The 16,470-nt window shown below is 39.5% G+C and overlaps 1 protein-coding gene across 1 annotated transcript in view; it reads right to left on the reverse strand.

The window, feature by feature from the left end:
- The window catches only part of SCML4 (Scm polycomb group protein like 4), a 47,630-nt gene extending 34,074 nt beyond the window's left edge, over positions 1-13,556 (reverse strand). Inside the window, exon 1 of the mRNA XM_081940027.1 lies at positions 13,142-13,556. Coding sequence (XP_081796153.1) covers positions 13,142-13,342 — 201 coding nt within the window. The 5' untranslated portion in view covers positions 13,343-13,556. The remainder of the gene's footprint in view (positions 1-13,141) is intronic.
- Positions 13,557-16,470: the final 2,914 nt, after the last annotated feature.

A 16,470-nucleotide genomic window follows, 5' to 3' on the forward strand; every position in this document is an offset into this window, starting at 1 on the left:
GGGTGTGGCCTGGGTGTGACGCCCCTGGCCTGCAGGCCGCCAGTTTGACAGGGCTGCTCTACATTGAATTTCATTTTGTTAGATAAGCTCAAATCTGCTGAGTCGAGTCTGCTGAGAGTTGATTAATTTCTCTAATTAATAATTAGAGAAACATGAGGAAGATGAAGAAGATGACAAAAACAAATTGCATTTTAAATTGCCATGCACATTATGTACGACACTACCTTAAGATGTAATTTGTCCCAGAATTTATTTCTTCCAGAATTTAGGAACGGGACAGTGAGGAGTCATCAGGTTTTCTATGTCCAATGTGTATCTTAGTTGGAAAGTACCATTAACTTGCAATTACTCTTATCAATATAATTATTTTCATATATACTGGGATACAATTTAGCTGCTACTAAGGGACCTATTAAAAGTCAGTTATGTAAAATCTACATGTTCAAAGACACATTTCCCCTTTTTATAAATGTCAGTCTGACACAATGTGTGAGGACCTCCAGGAATTACTCAAAACAGATATACTGTGTCTAGTTAGAAACTATATGCTTGTAATAATCCCCACATCCTTCTAGATCAGTGATGGCGAACCTATGGCACGTGTGCCACAGGTGGCACGTGTATCCATTTGTCAGGGCACGCAAGGTGCTGCCGTCAGCTGGCCAGTGCGCGCTGGCCAGCTGAGTTCACCCTTTTTTAAAGCCATTTTTCACCCTCCCCAGGCTCCAGCGGCTTTATAGGAGCCTGGGGAGGGCGAAAACAGCCCCCCCGCCCCCCCGGACGGTCCCTGAAGCCTTCACTGATGCCTCCGGAGGGCATCCGGGGGGCAGGGAGGCTGTTTTTGCCCTCCCCAGGCGCCTATAAAGGAGCCTGAGGAGGGTGAAAAAACCATGTAAAAATGGGAGGGGGAGTGCCTGTAGTGCAGCACGCCCACACACAACCTCCCTGAGCTCCCCCCACTTATGGCACATGAGCCAAAAAAGGTTCGCCATCGCTGTTCTAGATGAAATTTCTGTAAATATATTTCCACCATACTGCCACAAGTGTCAATAAGTAATAGTGATAAAGCTGATATGATTAAATCCATCTGTTTTTTCTATAAATGCTACAAGACATATGTCTTTGTAAACAACGGGCACACATAGCAATTTACTGAGACAGAATTGGGAAGCAAATATGTAATTTATAGATGTGCATCCAAAGCCAAGATCGTATCATAAATTAAAGCAGGATAATGGGAAACAGGTTTCCATATACAGTATCCGGGATGGAGAAAATAAGTTTGAACCCTCTGCAGTTTGGCAAAGACTTTCTCTGTCTGCAAATTGGAATGACCTGCTACGGGTTTTCCTTTCCTTGCTCTTAACTTCTGTTGCCATTCCCCTTTGTTGCAAGAGTATGAATGAGTTCCAGATGAGTACAAATGCCATGTCCAACTACAGCTCTAGTTCAACTGCAGCTGAGTCCAATTTGGCTCTACCATTCAGATTCTGTAGGCTGTAATCATCTAGATCTGGGGGTGGAGAACTAGGACTCTTTTATGACCTATGAACTTCAACTCCCAAAATTCTTGAGGCAGCATGGTTGGCTCAGGAATTCTGGGAGTTGAAGTCCACAAATAATAAAGGGGCAGTAGTTCCCCACCTCTGGTCTAGACTTTACTAAAGAAATTGGCCCCAGGTTAACTTTTACAGATATACAGCAATATTGCAACTAAAGGGAACTTCTACCAAGCATGCTTTTCACTCTATTTCCACCCCCTAATCCCCGCACAAAATCCAAAATTTGCAGCAGATTTTTAAATCAGTATCGGTTCTACCTAGCTAGAAATGCTGAGACCACCAGAGAATACCACGGCTTACTCCCCGAATTGCACAATTTCCCGAAAGAATAAAAATGTATTCACTCACATTCCATGCAAAAAAAAGAAAGAAAGAAAGACACAACTAGTTTCCTCTCCTCCCACCCAGGCCTTCAATGTGTGTGAATGCATGTGTCGATGTCAGTGTCGACTCTTGGACTAGCCCCTGCAGGTTTTTTTGGCAAAGTCTTTTGGAAATGGTTTGCCATTGACTCTTTTCTAGGACTGAGAGTGAGTGACTTACGCAAGGTCACTCTGCTGGCTTTGTGCTATTTTTTTCAGAATATATGTGATATTTTGTGGTTTTTTTTCAGAATATATACAGGATAAAAAGAATGCCTTTCTATATCTCTACTGAAGCTGTCGCTTCTCATCCAAGAAGCTTCTTGAATAAGAAGTGAAATGTCTTCAAAGAAAAACCAGAAAGTCAAGCTAACTCTTGAAAAAACAACTTTGGGACAACCATGTCCTGGATGACTGAGAATCTCCATAAACTTCTAAAGAAGCTATTTTATGACAAATTGCAGTGAATAGTAGGCTAGACAAGTATTATGTAAGATGCACCCAGAGTCAAGTAACTCTCCAGAAATTGACTATTATTAAGTGTTGTACCTTATGATTCCTGACAAATGTATCTTGTCTTTTTTATGTACACTGAGAGCATATGCATCAAAGACAAATTCCTTGTGTGTCCAATCACACTTGGCCGATAAAGAATTCTATTCTATTCTATTCTATTCTATTCTATTCTATTCTATCCTATCCTATCCTATCCTATCCTTTCCTACACTACACTACACTACACTACACTACACTACACTACACTACACTACACTACACTACACTACACTATACTATACTATACTATACTATGAAAGAAATGGAGATAAAGAGCCTGAAAGAAAGTCCAACCCAGAACCGTTGTAATGGCACTTGATTTTTCTTAAGCTTTATATTTGTTTTTGTTTTTTTAAAAAATAAAAGTATTTTCATAATAATGCTATAAACCCACAAAGCCAATCGAAAGCAGTAAAGGGGGGGGGGGGGGAACCTTGTCTGATTTAAACAGACTTTCAAGAGACAATCAAAAGCAATGGAGAAGAAAATTGCATGTTAGAAGTCCTAATTTAGATCTGATGTAGAGTTTATAGAACACAGTAAATCAATAAATGAAATGATCTCTTTTGTCTGCCGAAATGAAAATCACCAGATACAAACAATCTGTCTTTACATGCTTCTGCCTAACCTCATATAGGGTTTTTTTTTAACTTATACAACTTGAACCCTATTTTTATTTGTCCCTTGAGTCAACATACTCTCTCTTGCACTCACTCATTCTCATGTGAGTGCATAGGCATAAAGAAACATAAAAATGCTTTTTCTAGGAAAATAACAGTCCACTTAAAATAGTATTTTATGGCAAGTCTCTCCCAAAATCTAAAACTTGCCACCTAGTGAATAGACCATGCCTAGTTGAATGGTCTATCAAGGCAAAGTAGATTTTTCTGATCTGGCACTATCCAAATGGGCTATATAGCTTTGTACTCAAAGCTATACAGCCTGGTGATCAAGAAAATAGCAAGTCGACAGTTCAATAAATTGCAGGTTAACTCACTGCTCACTGCTAGCAGTTCGATTCTGACTGGCTCAAGGTTGACTCAGCCTTCCATCTTTCTGAAGTCAATAAAATAAGAACCCAGATTATTGGGGTCAATATGCTGACTCTATAAACTGCTTTAGGGCTGTAAAAGCACTATGAAGTGGTATATAAATCTAAGTTCTTTTGCTAATACTCCAAGGCAGTTGCCTGTAAATAGGTCTGTGCATGGGCAGAACATTAAAAATGTCAAAAAAAAAAAACATGTCGCAGCGACTAGGGAACTGGTTTGGGGGCGTGGCAAGTCTGCCATCCCTACTGGATTGGCAATCCAGTCTCAATTTCCACTACCGGTTCGCCTGAACAGGTGCGAACCAGTAGCAACCCACCGCTGGTGAGCTCCCATAATGAATGAACAGGAAAGTCCAGAGATACAACAAGGAAGTGTTTCCAAATTTTAAAGTCAGCAAACTAACCCATATTGCCATCTATATGTGCATTAAGGAAGCATCACGCCACAGATCAATCTAAGACCATCACTGTTTATATTGTACCTCACTGAAACAGAGATGTTTATCCATAAAAATAAAAAATCCAACTATCTGAAAAATATTTCTTAGCTAGAACAAAATATTCCGGGAATTATTATTATTAGTGTATGGCACTGTTACAGTAGCTACAGGGGACTACAGTGTAATTACAGAATAGTAGTTTGGCTACCAAAGTATTAGTTCTGTTGTAGGAAATTCTCACACACATCCCACGGTGCGCCACAAGAGGAGGAGCTGGTTTTGCATCAGAAAGAAAGATAAGTGGCTCTTCCTGCCCATTATCCAAGGCCCCCTCCCTCCCCTGAGCTGCCTCACAAACAGATGTTGCAATCGGGAAGGTTCAGAGAACAGGAATCTGACTGCCTGCACTGAGCACCAGCTTGTTCGGGAGCTCACCTCCTCAAGTGCCAGAACTCGAACCGCTGAAGCAGAAACCATCTCCCGTATCATTAAGCCATTGAGCCACCACGACTCTTATATTCTTAGAAATGAACAAATTATTCATTTAGCTTTGGCCCTGAATGAAGACATTTGGAAAATGATGCTAAGTATGCACGCACGCACACACACACACAGACACACACAGACACACACACACATGCACAAACATTTCAGTAAAAAACTGCCACACGGTCACATTTGTCAGGACTATTCTTCAGCCTCCATGGTACCAGCTGATAATTTTAAAGCTTGGGCTGTTCTTACAATAGTTCCCTCTGGATAACTATCACTTCAGTTGTGAATCACACAGCTTACTTGACAATAAATGTAGCAGCAAATGCGAAAGCATCTCGTTTCCTCTCTGGAAAACAAGTGACTGTACATATTTCTATTGGATGTTTGCTGGTGCTGGAAAGTGGGCAGAGGGAGAGGGAGCGGGAATGCAGGGAACAGACACTGAATTAACATTTTTATTTTTTATTTAAATTATGAATAGACTGTGACATACTTTCCCCCAAGGATATAGAAATCCCTCTCTTAGGTTCTTACGGGCCCATTTAGCCTTCCTTTCAACTCGATTGCCATTCGTCCATCATTGCCACTAGAAATCATTATGTCGAAGTGAAATAGACTACTTTATTAAACATGGCTTCTCCACAAAAACAGCATTAGGTATGCATAAGCAGCATGGAGATGGTAGTGGGGAAACAGACGGTTTCATAAATATGTAGATAAGGGGCAAAGTGTAATAAATCTGGATCTCCAGAGTGGTACTTGTGAAAAAGCTATTTTAGCAGAACTTCGAGAGCAAAGCTCAACATACAACCCTGTCAGCTGAGCCGAGATCTTTGCCCAAATTGAGATTAGATGAACTTGGGGTTTTAATGTGGATGGGATGTGACTCTTGATATATTTAATTTACAAATAGAACAACAACAGCACAAAAGGTTACACACAATCACACACTTGCTCCAGTCAAGTGAGAGCACAAGGTGGCAAGCCAAAAAAAAAACAACATGCAGCAGAACCACCAAAACGAGTGCTTTCTTTTGGCTTCCGTACAGACAGAGTTTGGGAACTAAAGGAAACCATGAAGACCATGGCAAACATTCATCGTGATTATTTACTGAGGTAAAAGGTGGGGAAACGTTTATTCTTTCAGCTAAAACAATCTTCTGCCAAAAACTGGTGTCAAAATGAGTAAGCATTGATGCCTCGTATAATGGAATTGCTAAATAAATTCACAAGGAAGAAGTAAAACTACCTACTGTAAATCACACAGATACCTGTAGTTATGTGTTACAATGCAGCACAGAAATGCAGGTCCAGGATCCAACTGTAACTGTAACCTTGTTTGCTTCACATTGTCATTTGGTTATTTTGCAATATGTTTTTTGTATTCTAAGGAGCCTGGGAATTTCTCTAGCCTGCTAAACATTAGCAACTAAAATAGTCCTTTCCTATCGTAAAGGCAGAAGATAACAAAATCAGGAATAAAATAAATAATGACCTATCAAAACAGAACTGGTTTTAGAAATAAAACATCCTCAAAGTGATAATCAAATTTGTAGATAAAACTGACACTCCCATTATCCTAGGTGAAATCAGATTGTAGGAACAAGCTGAAATAATTAGGGCTCCCTTTGCGTATGTTTCTGCTGATGTCTTTAATCTTCTTGTAAACTGCCAAGAATGGATGGCTATGGAAGAAATAAATAAATAAAATGTAGGCAATTCCAAATTGGATGCCCTATTATTTTACCATATTTTAATGGTTATCTATTAAACCATATCACTGTTAAGGAATATTAATGAGGGACCTTTTATTTAGTTACTAATTTACCTCTGAGAGTTTCAATAGTCTACAATTCTTTCCATACTAGGCAGGCAGGCAGGCAGGCAGATAGAAGATAGATAGATAGTTAGTTAGTTAGTTAGTTAGATAGATAGATAGATAGATAGATAGATAGATAGATAGATAGATAGATAGATAGATAGATAGACAGACAGACAGACAGACAGACAGACAGACTGACTGACAGACAGACAGACAGACAGACAGACAGACAGACAGACTGACTGACTGACTGACTGACTGACTGACTGACTGACTGACTGACTGACTAAATACATGATAAGTCATCCTTGAAGTTACTTTATTCAATGTCAGCATTCTTCTGGAACCACTGGCAACATTTTGGATCATCATTTACTCACAATAATAAAACTCTCACCTACTTGCTTGTTTTAATTTATGCACATTGCATTCAGAAAGATACTTGGTGATTAACAATAGATCGATAACAATACAATAAATCCAACAAATAGTAAATCGAAAAGTGTCATATTTGATGCATATTTGATATATATATGCTGGCCTTGTTGTATTCGGGTCTTTTCCCATGTAAGATTGAGATTGTCTTGTATATACATAACCAGCACTCCACACACCCTCATCAAGAAAGACGGCAGCTCCGATCACACTTTAAGCCCAAAACCCAGCCTGAAGATGGCGAGTGAGACCTCGCTGAAATGTTGCCAAGACAATCTCAATCTTACATGGGAAAAGACCAGAATACAACAAGACCAGCATATATATATATAAGAGGAAATCAAAGTAAACAGTAATATACATACTCTAAATGTAAGGGGTATTTTATATCTGTATATTTCACATGCAGCAGGACCATAGTCAAGCATTTTTTATCTTATAGATGCACACAATCTCTGTCAAAGCCTCTTCTGTCACGAGTTGTTAAGATGTCATAACAGAAAATGTAGTCCTCAACTTACAACAGTTCATTTAGTGAACATTCAAAGTTACAACGGCACTGAAAAAAGTGAATTTCACAAATCACTGCTGCATCCCCCCCATGGTGATATGATCAAAATTTAGACACTTAGCAACTGACTCATATTTATGATGATTGCAGCATCCCAGGGTCATGTGGGCACTTTTTGTGACCTGACAAGCAAAGTCAATGGGGAAGATTCACTTAACAACTGTGTTACTAACTTAACAACTGCAGTGAATCACTTAACAACTATGGCAACAAAGGTAGTAAAATGGGACGAAACTCTCTTATCAAATGTCTCACATAGCAACAGAAATTTTGGACTCAATTGTGATCGTAAGTTGAGGACTACCTGTACTCTTTCAGATTTGAGAATCAATTCTATCTCAAAGAAGCCAAGATTTTGCAGCAGCACTCTCAATGCCCAATTTATTTACAGCCAAATTAGGCTATTACCAGATTTTATGTAGTGATTCAAACCAATTTCAAAACAATGTGGTCTTTTATAGGTACAATACATGAAGATTTTGTATGATTTTTGAATGGCCCATAATTATAAATGCAGAGATGTATAGAACGATTAATGCAACAGGCGTATTTAGTTTTGAATTTACTGAATTTTTAATGCAATAGCAATGGAAAATAATAATGGAAAATGGAAAACTGCACAAAGCCCATGGATACGAATTCATTTCTTCATTTCAAAACCTTCCATCTATATGCACTTAAATATAATATTCAGTATGAACACTACTACATCTCAAAATAATATTGAGGAGCTTTCAGTGCAATACAAGAGTTATCAATGTTATGACAGAGATGCTTTCCTCTAAGAATTATCCAACAAGCCAGATATAAAAACTAGTTGATAGGAATAGATGATAGAAATTTCCAGAGAAAACCTGATGGACAGGATAAAATAAATGTCTGTTGGACTATGCTGTATACCAGAGTTCCCCAATGGGCTGATGGGGGGGTGGGGAGGAAGAGGACGTTTCCACTGTCAATTTATTTCCCTGCACAATTCTGTCTTAGTGGTTTGGGAATTGAAAGCGACTGTTCCTTCTACATGAATCAAGAGATTCCAAACCTTCAAAATAATAGAGGAGACATTTCTTGCTACCACCTCCTCTATCCATCCTTGCTGATAAACAAGAAGAGTACATGATTATGAACTGAATATGAATCGTTAATCTGCAAAGGAAGACAAATGCTATTTTAGACTGCACATAGAACTACAGTTTCCAAGGCAAGTAATTTCCTCCTTATTCTGCAGTGATCATCTTTCTCCCCCCTCTCCTCTCATTTCAAATATTATCTCAAATTCTGGGTATCTCAGTTTGCGAAGTATTCAACAGACTACATCAGATATAGAGAAAGGTAGCAAACATTATCAGGGACCTGGAAACTACTGTAAATCCTATTAAGAAAAATGAAAAGAGCTGAGAATGTCCTTGAAAGAAGAAGAATATAACCAGGGCCGGATTTAGATGAAAAGAGGCTCTAGTCTATTCCACTTATGGGTCCCTTTCACCTCCCATTTTTAAGTTTGTAAATTACCTAGAATTCCACGAAATGAAGATATTGTCACAAATTTTTTTTTCAATAGTCTATAAACACTTCACTAAAGTATTGAACCTACTGAACTCAAAAGGTGAGAATCAAATGATCATGTACGCAATCCTAAAATAAGAATATTTTCTAATAACATTAACACGTGTTTCATATTATCGAAGTAACACGAATATAACCAAACGTCGGGATATCAATAGGTCTGTTTGTTTGTCTGTTCCAATCTACACCAATTTGCACTTTATTTATGCAAGAACAAACCAGAGCTTAGTAGCATAAGGTACGACAATATTTGCCATAGCAATCAGTGAACGTATGAACTATATTTTGGTGTAATCTAGTATATACAAACGAACAGACCCAATGAGCCGAACGCGTTGATCTTAACCAATACATTTTTATGTTTGTTTATTAGTCATATGCATAGAATTTCTCCTTATTTTGGTTCAGTGTTTTAGTGTTCACTGTTTTTAGAATAGTGTAATTTTAATTTTGCTAACAATTTGAATGTAGGCCCCTCTTGATCTTGAGGCCCTAGGCTGAAGCCTAGTTAGCCTATAGGAAAATCCGGCCCTGAATATAACAGTAGCCTGAAAGGGATGCTATATAGAAATCACAACCTGTTCTGTACCACTCCAGGGTACAGAATATATGGTTTGACACAGTCCGCCAGATGTTCTGTCTGGATTTGGCATTTTTATCCACCTATTGAGCAGGGTGGGTTGCTGCTGGCATTACTGCCAATTTGGTGCACGCACAATTTTGCGCGTGCAAAAACATGCTGCACTGACCGAGGAACCGGTTTGGAGGCGTAGCAAGCCTGCCAGTTCTGGTGACCCAGGCGGGCAAACCACTACCAGTTCGGCCAAATTGGTAGGAACCCACCTCTGCTATTGAGTCCATTCCAAGGACTCGGGATAGGCAGATGTTGATGGTGTTAAAGGTATCCTTGCAGGCTGTAAGTTGTCCCAAGTAAAGCTGCCTTTTGCAATTGACTGATGGTGATTTTGTCAATACGATGGAACTCAAGTGGTACTCCAGTTGTTTTGGGATTGCATCTAATGCGCCTATTACTACTGGTACTACCTTTGCTTCCTTTTGCCATGGCTGTTCTATTTCTATTTCCAGGTCTTTATAGTTTTGTTATCTTTTCCTGTTCTTTCTCTTCTCTTCTGCTGTCTCCAGGTACTGCCACATCCACTTTCCAGACTTATTATTAATAAATAAATAAATATTTGCCTGAATTATACCAGAACCAATAATAAGAAATTATCTATTTAGCACTTTCTCACTTTTTTTTCTTGAGTTTCCACTCTAGTTACTATAAAATATAAAGCAGAAAAGTCGTACCAAATAATTAATTTCTTTTTTAAAAAATCCATGTAAAATAAGGAGCTTTGTAAAATTTACTCAATAAGATTTAGGTGCTAAAATAACTTACCCCCTCCAGAATACTGGGGATTGTTCCCTATAAAACACACGTTCTATTGTTCAGCCTTAGGCATCTTCATATATTAAAAAGTATCAATAGAAGAGAATATATGTAACTCGGGGTTGAACTGTGGAGTTCTTGGTGCTTTCTGAACTTGGTGGTTTCCTTTCGATGTTTCAATATTATCAGTCATGGTGAATGTGGGGTTTGCTTCCTGCTTATACACAATGGCTTACCCTGCCATTGTAGGTGGGTGTGTGGTTATCACAGATAAACAGAGACCAATACTAAACAAACAATCAAGCAGAAAGCAATATTCTAATAAAAAAGCTACCAAGGAGACAATCAAATAGACAAAACTAATGAGATATTCTAATCAAGGAGCTAGCAAGGAAAGCCACACATCTTCATCTACACTGGCAGATCAAGCTACTATACATAAACAGGTAGCAAACTCCACTTTCACTAGCACTGATGATGCTACCTAATCTGTAATGAAATACCTGCAAGCAAGCCACCAAGCTGACAGAGTCCCAAGGATTCCACCTATTAAAAAGTCTTCCTACAATGAAACAATTTCATCTGGATGAGAACTTAGTTTAGAAGTAACTCATAGTTTTTGAAGTTTGGGTTTACCATTAAAGTCAATGTTCTGTTATTAAATCACCTGCTGTGCAATATCATGGATGATCACATAAAGTGATTCTCTAAATAAATATCCATACATGTTTTGTTTTGTTTTGTTTTGTTTTTCCTGATCATCTTTACATCTGGTTGGAAGATCAGAATAAGACACAATAAAAGCCAGATGAAAAAGACAGCATTAATATCACATATAAAAGTCTTGTAGTCTTGGCAAGCTTCCTAAGGATTAAAAAGGATCAGCTCTGACTGGATTCACTTTCTAGACTGGATGCATATAAACTTGTAACTAACAGGGGCCTCCAACCTTGCTGGCATGGCTAGCTGAGGAATTCTGAGATTCAAAGTCCATAAGCCTTAAATTTGCCAAGGTTGGAGAGCCCTGATCTAACAGACTTCTCAAAGCAACTAGAAGCAGAACACTCTCTTTTTCATATTGTAAACATTGTGTGATTTGTGCAGGGACCTGACAAACTGCAATTTATTTTACAGCTTTTAATACAATACATTAGCAAATATTCTATAAAGCGTGATTCCTGGAATGAAAAACATTCAATCTTTTCTGGGAGGATGGGAGGGTTGGCCACGGTTCAAAATAAGTAATTTCTCCTATCTGATCAGAAAATAGAGCTTTATTTGATATTTGTAACCATGGCGTTTTTATTGTTAAATGTAGGAACTCTTATTTGGTTTAAAGTAGTGTTTTGCTTCTTCAGCAATCTGAGACACTATAGAGAAAACAAAGAAACGTTTGGCTGTAGGAAAGTCCCAAAATGAATTCCTGGCAAATGGAACTGGAAAATAAAAACACCCATTTGTTTGAAGCTCTAGAGAACGGCTCATGATTAGTGTCAACAATGCTATGCAAAGAGATGAATGGCACTTGTACACTATCACTATCCACTCCTCTATCCCTCAAAACCTTTACAAATGACCTGCAATCACTTCTACTACCAAGTAGAATAACCAAGGACATTGCACTGCCCAAGCTGTTACACAGTTCATATCAGCTAAATTCCTCATGTCGTATTTTACCCAAAGAAGGAAGGAAGGAAGACCAAAGCAATTTGCTGCTTAATACCTAGCCAGATACTTGCCAAAGAAAAAAGAGAGAAGTGTAATATGTTGTCAATTTCACCTCTGCTCATTTCACCTGAATTACCGAGGAAGCGATGCAGAGCTGTCAAACCAACATTTCACAACACAATCTGCTAGGGCAGCTGAACCTCAGATCTGAGGAAGAAAGTTGAGGCATGAATTCCCTCAATAGGGAAGCAGCTTGTATCCAAATTCCAGAGACCCTCTTCTTCCCCCACCCCCTTTCTTGCGGCTGAAAGCAATTCCTCTTTCCCTACAGCTAAGTGGTGAGTAAACTAGCTCAGCTGCCAAAGAAAGTCAAATGGCATGGGGGTCATAGAAGCGAAAAGCTTGTTCAGCAGCAGCAAATTGTCCTGTGGAGGGAAATATCTTTATGCCATTTCCTAACCACTAATTTTGGTTCATGCAGAATAGGTAGTTTCTACTATACGATGATTTTTGGAAGGTTTAATAAAACTCAACAGACAGGTTGTTACAAATTTCCCTAGATCTGGGCAAGCCAATTAGAAGATTTTACATTTTCTGATAATACCCTGAACAAAGTACTCTGATAAGGCTTTGCAGAAGGACTGAATCTAAGCAGAGGCGATAACAACAACAACAACAACAACAACAACAATAATAATAATAATAACAACAACAACAACAACAACAACAACACACCAGACATCACACTGGTTGAGAAAAATAAGGTTACAATCATAGACATCGCAATACCAGGTGATAGCAGGGTCAACGAGAAGGAACATGAAAAAATCGCGAAATACCAGGACTTCAAAATTGAAATTCAATGATTATGGCACAAACCAACAGTGGTAATTCCAGTGGTAATCGGCACACTGGGTGCTATTCCAAAAGCACTGGAATTACATTTAAAACAGTTAAAACTTGACAAAATCACCATCAGTCAAATGCAAAAGGCCGCACTGCTTGGATCCGCACACATATTATGAAAATACGTTATGACGTCCTAGGCCCCTGGGTGGGGCCCGACTAGTAATCAATGCCAAATCCGGCGAAACAACTGGCCGCTGTGATACAATCGTATAATAATAATAATAATAATAATAATAATAATAATAATAATAATAATAACAACAACAACAACAACAACAACAACAACAACAATAATATAAACAGAAAATATTGTACCTTATATCCTGGTTTTCTCCCTCGCTTCTTGGGGATTTTCACAACCGGCAAAGAACCAGGAGATGAAGAGTAAAGATTATGAACTGCCATTTTCATAGGGCTGGAATGGAGCGGAGGTCTTCCTCTTTTTCGGCCTGGAATTCTAGAAGACTGCATGTCAACAGAATCCAGTCTTGGAGGCAGGAACGGTAAATGATTCATAAGTAAAGGAGCTGCAATTTAAAAAAAAAACATTGAAGAGTGAGGATATATTTAGCATGCAACCATCATTATTCCCCAGCATGATAAGTGACATTTTGTGAATAAAGAGTAAGAAATACAGTAGTAAGCAAAAGAAAAAAAGAAAAAGAAAGACACGTGGTTAAAAAAAAGGAAAAGAAATAGCTAAATTCAGTTCACACGGGTGCCATTACTATATCTCTCCATACCTTTTGATCTTTGCAAACTATCTTTCTTTCATCGTGTCCATACACTCTTTAAAATACTAATTTTGTCCTTTAAACTTTTTTGTCTTTTGTTTTGTTTTGTTTTGTTGCTGACTTTTATTCTCTCTCACCATGCTGTTTTTTGGTCTCCCTTCTTCTCAACCCATTCACTGTCTGTTCACACATACGTACATTTTGCAATTTGCTCTTCATTCACTTTCTCAGTATGACTAAACCATCTGCACAGACTCCTTTTGTACTGATCGCTCATCTACATTAATGAATGTTCAATAGGTAAAGGTAAAGGTTCCCACTCACATACGTGCTAGTCGTTTCCGGCTCTAGGAGTGGTGCTCATCTGTGTTTCTAAACCGAAGAGACAGCGCTGTCCAAAGACGTCTCCGTGGTCATGTCGATGGCATGACTAAACGTCAAAGGCACACGGAGCACTTTTACCTTCCCACCAAAGGTGGTTCCTATTTTTTCTACTTGCATTTTTACATGCTTTCAAACTACTAGGTTGGCAGAAGCTGGGACAAGTAACAGGAGTTCACTCCATTACGCGCACTAGGGATTCGAACCACTGAACTGCCAACCTTCTGACTGACAAACTCAGTGTCTTAGCCAATGAGCCCCATTAATGTTCAATAGGCACCTGTTATTCTTGAGTCTCATGAATGGAAGTGAATATAGATGTCCAAGGATAATGTTGCAGGATCCAATCTGGGTCAGTCACGGGACCAAAGGTTTAGCCTTCCAGGCATTTGGACTTGTGCTGGAGGCCATCCTCAGGGAACTTCTCTCTTACCAGAAGTTCTCTGAGGATGGGCTCCAGCACGAATCTGAAAACTCAGAAAACTAAACCTCTGGTCCCGGTGACTGATACAGCTTGGATTCTTGATTGTCTCTCTTGTTTGACAACAAACAGTTCTTAACAATTCTTCTCCTACTACATTCAACTTATTTTGACCACATATATCCTCACTTCCATGTAATAAAGTAGACAGAAACCTACTCTTATATCCATCCGTTTTTCCTTTTTTGCCATGTATTCCTCATAACAGATACATACTGTACTAATTCCTATCTTCCTGCCAACATTGGAGAATTTGTGCATCCTCAAATTTTTCCACTGATTTTCTCATCTTTGATAAACATTCTACCAAAGTACACAATTTCACCAATTATACATAATTTGCAATTGCTCATCATTTTTCCTGTCAAAGACAACCACATTATGTTCTGTTTTGATGCATTGGTTTTCAGATCCATGCACCTTGTTGGATTATACATTTCTTTCATATTTGCTGCAAACAGTGACATGCGGTGAGGTTTATGGCTGGTGAGGCTGGTGATGTCATCAGGAAGGCGGGGAATTTTTAACAAGGCGCTGGCCACGACTCGGTTTCCAGGGTCCTTTCGCAAGCGAGCTGGCAGGTAGCCGACGGTCCGAAAAGTCCGTTGCACTTTCTGCTTTCGCAAGCAACTTCCCGTAAACCTGCCGTTGCTCAGTGCAAGGAAGGGAGCCACTCGCGCATGCGCATTCGCCCTGGAACCATGAGCTCCGGCGTCAGAACCCGACAGAAGGCGGGGAACGGGACCATGTATGCAGGAGGGAGGCTGAGGCTAGAGGAGCCTCCTGCACCTCCCTCTGTCCTGCATATGTGGTCCCATTCCCCACCTTCCTGAGTCAACATGAAGGGGACTGCGGCTCGTGAGAGCGAGCCACGGTCCCCTTCATGTTGACTCAGGAAGGCGGGGAATGGGACCACGTGTGCAGGAGGGAGGCTGAGGCTAGAGGAGCCTCCTGCACCTCCCTCTGTCCTGCCTTCCTGAGTCAACATGAAGGTGACCGCGGCTCGTGCAGTCCCATTCCCCGAGGCTCCTCAGCGCCTTTTCCCTTTTCCCTTTTTTTTAATGATGAGAGCGGTGAGGCTCTGCCTCCCCTGCCTCCCCTGACCGCACGTCCCTGGCTGCAAATCATTCATGTTCTCAGCCAACGAAATGATATCATCGGCCTACAAAAGAAATTGCATATTCATGTCTCCAACTAGCAGCTCTCTAATGTCACCACAAACATTATTTATATATTAATCCACACATATATTAAATAACCCAACATAGTACTTGACTTAGCCCATATTCAACATTTAACCCTTTAGTTAAGCATTCTGTTTATCTTCCCAAATGCTCTATTTCCATCAGATAAACTTTTATTGCATCTAGCAATCAGCTTTCAACTTCATATTCACTCCACACCATTCTGTAATTCAAGCTCATTTGCTTTATCATTTGCTTAAATTAAATGAAGAAATGAACAATAAACTGTCTTTCTCACCTTCACCTATTTCTCAGTGACCCACCAAAGAGTAAAAATTTGGCTTGCCCATTGTCTTTCTGATATAAAGCTACACTGCATGTCCTAAATATTGTTCTTTGCCATCAGTCATATCCTTTAAATCAAAAGTCTACCAAATATGTTCCCAGGCACATCCAATAAGCCATTCCCATGCACTTTTTGCCTTTGCTCATGCTACCTATCCAGTGGTGAAATTCATTTTTTTTTAAAATACCGGTTCTGTGGGTGTGGCTTGGTGGGTGTGGTGTGGCTTGGTAAGCGTGGTGTGGTGGGTGTGGCAAGGGAAGTATACTACAAAATCTCCATTCCCACCCCAGACTGGGGCCAGCCAGGGATGGCATTTGCCGATTCTCCAAACTACTCAAAATTTCCGCTACCAGTTCTCCCGAACCTGTCAGAACCTGCTGGATTTCACCCTGTACCTGTCTCTTTGGATGGGGAGAACAATAGCAGTGTATTTTCAATTGTCTGCCCTATATGGAGTCTTCATTCACATGTTTATTTGTCAATGATTTCTTCGTGGGTACTAATATTTCCGCATTTAT

Source organism: Natrix helvetica (genome assembly GCF_964273705.1).
Source record: "Natrix helvetica genome assembly, chromosome: 2".
Lineage (NCBI taxonomy): Eukaryota > Metazoa > Chordata > Lepidosauria > Squamata > Natricidae > Natrix > Natrix helvetica.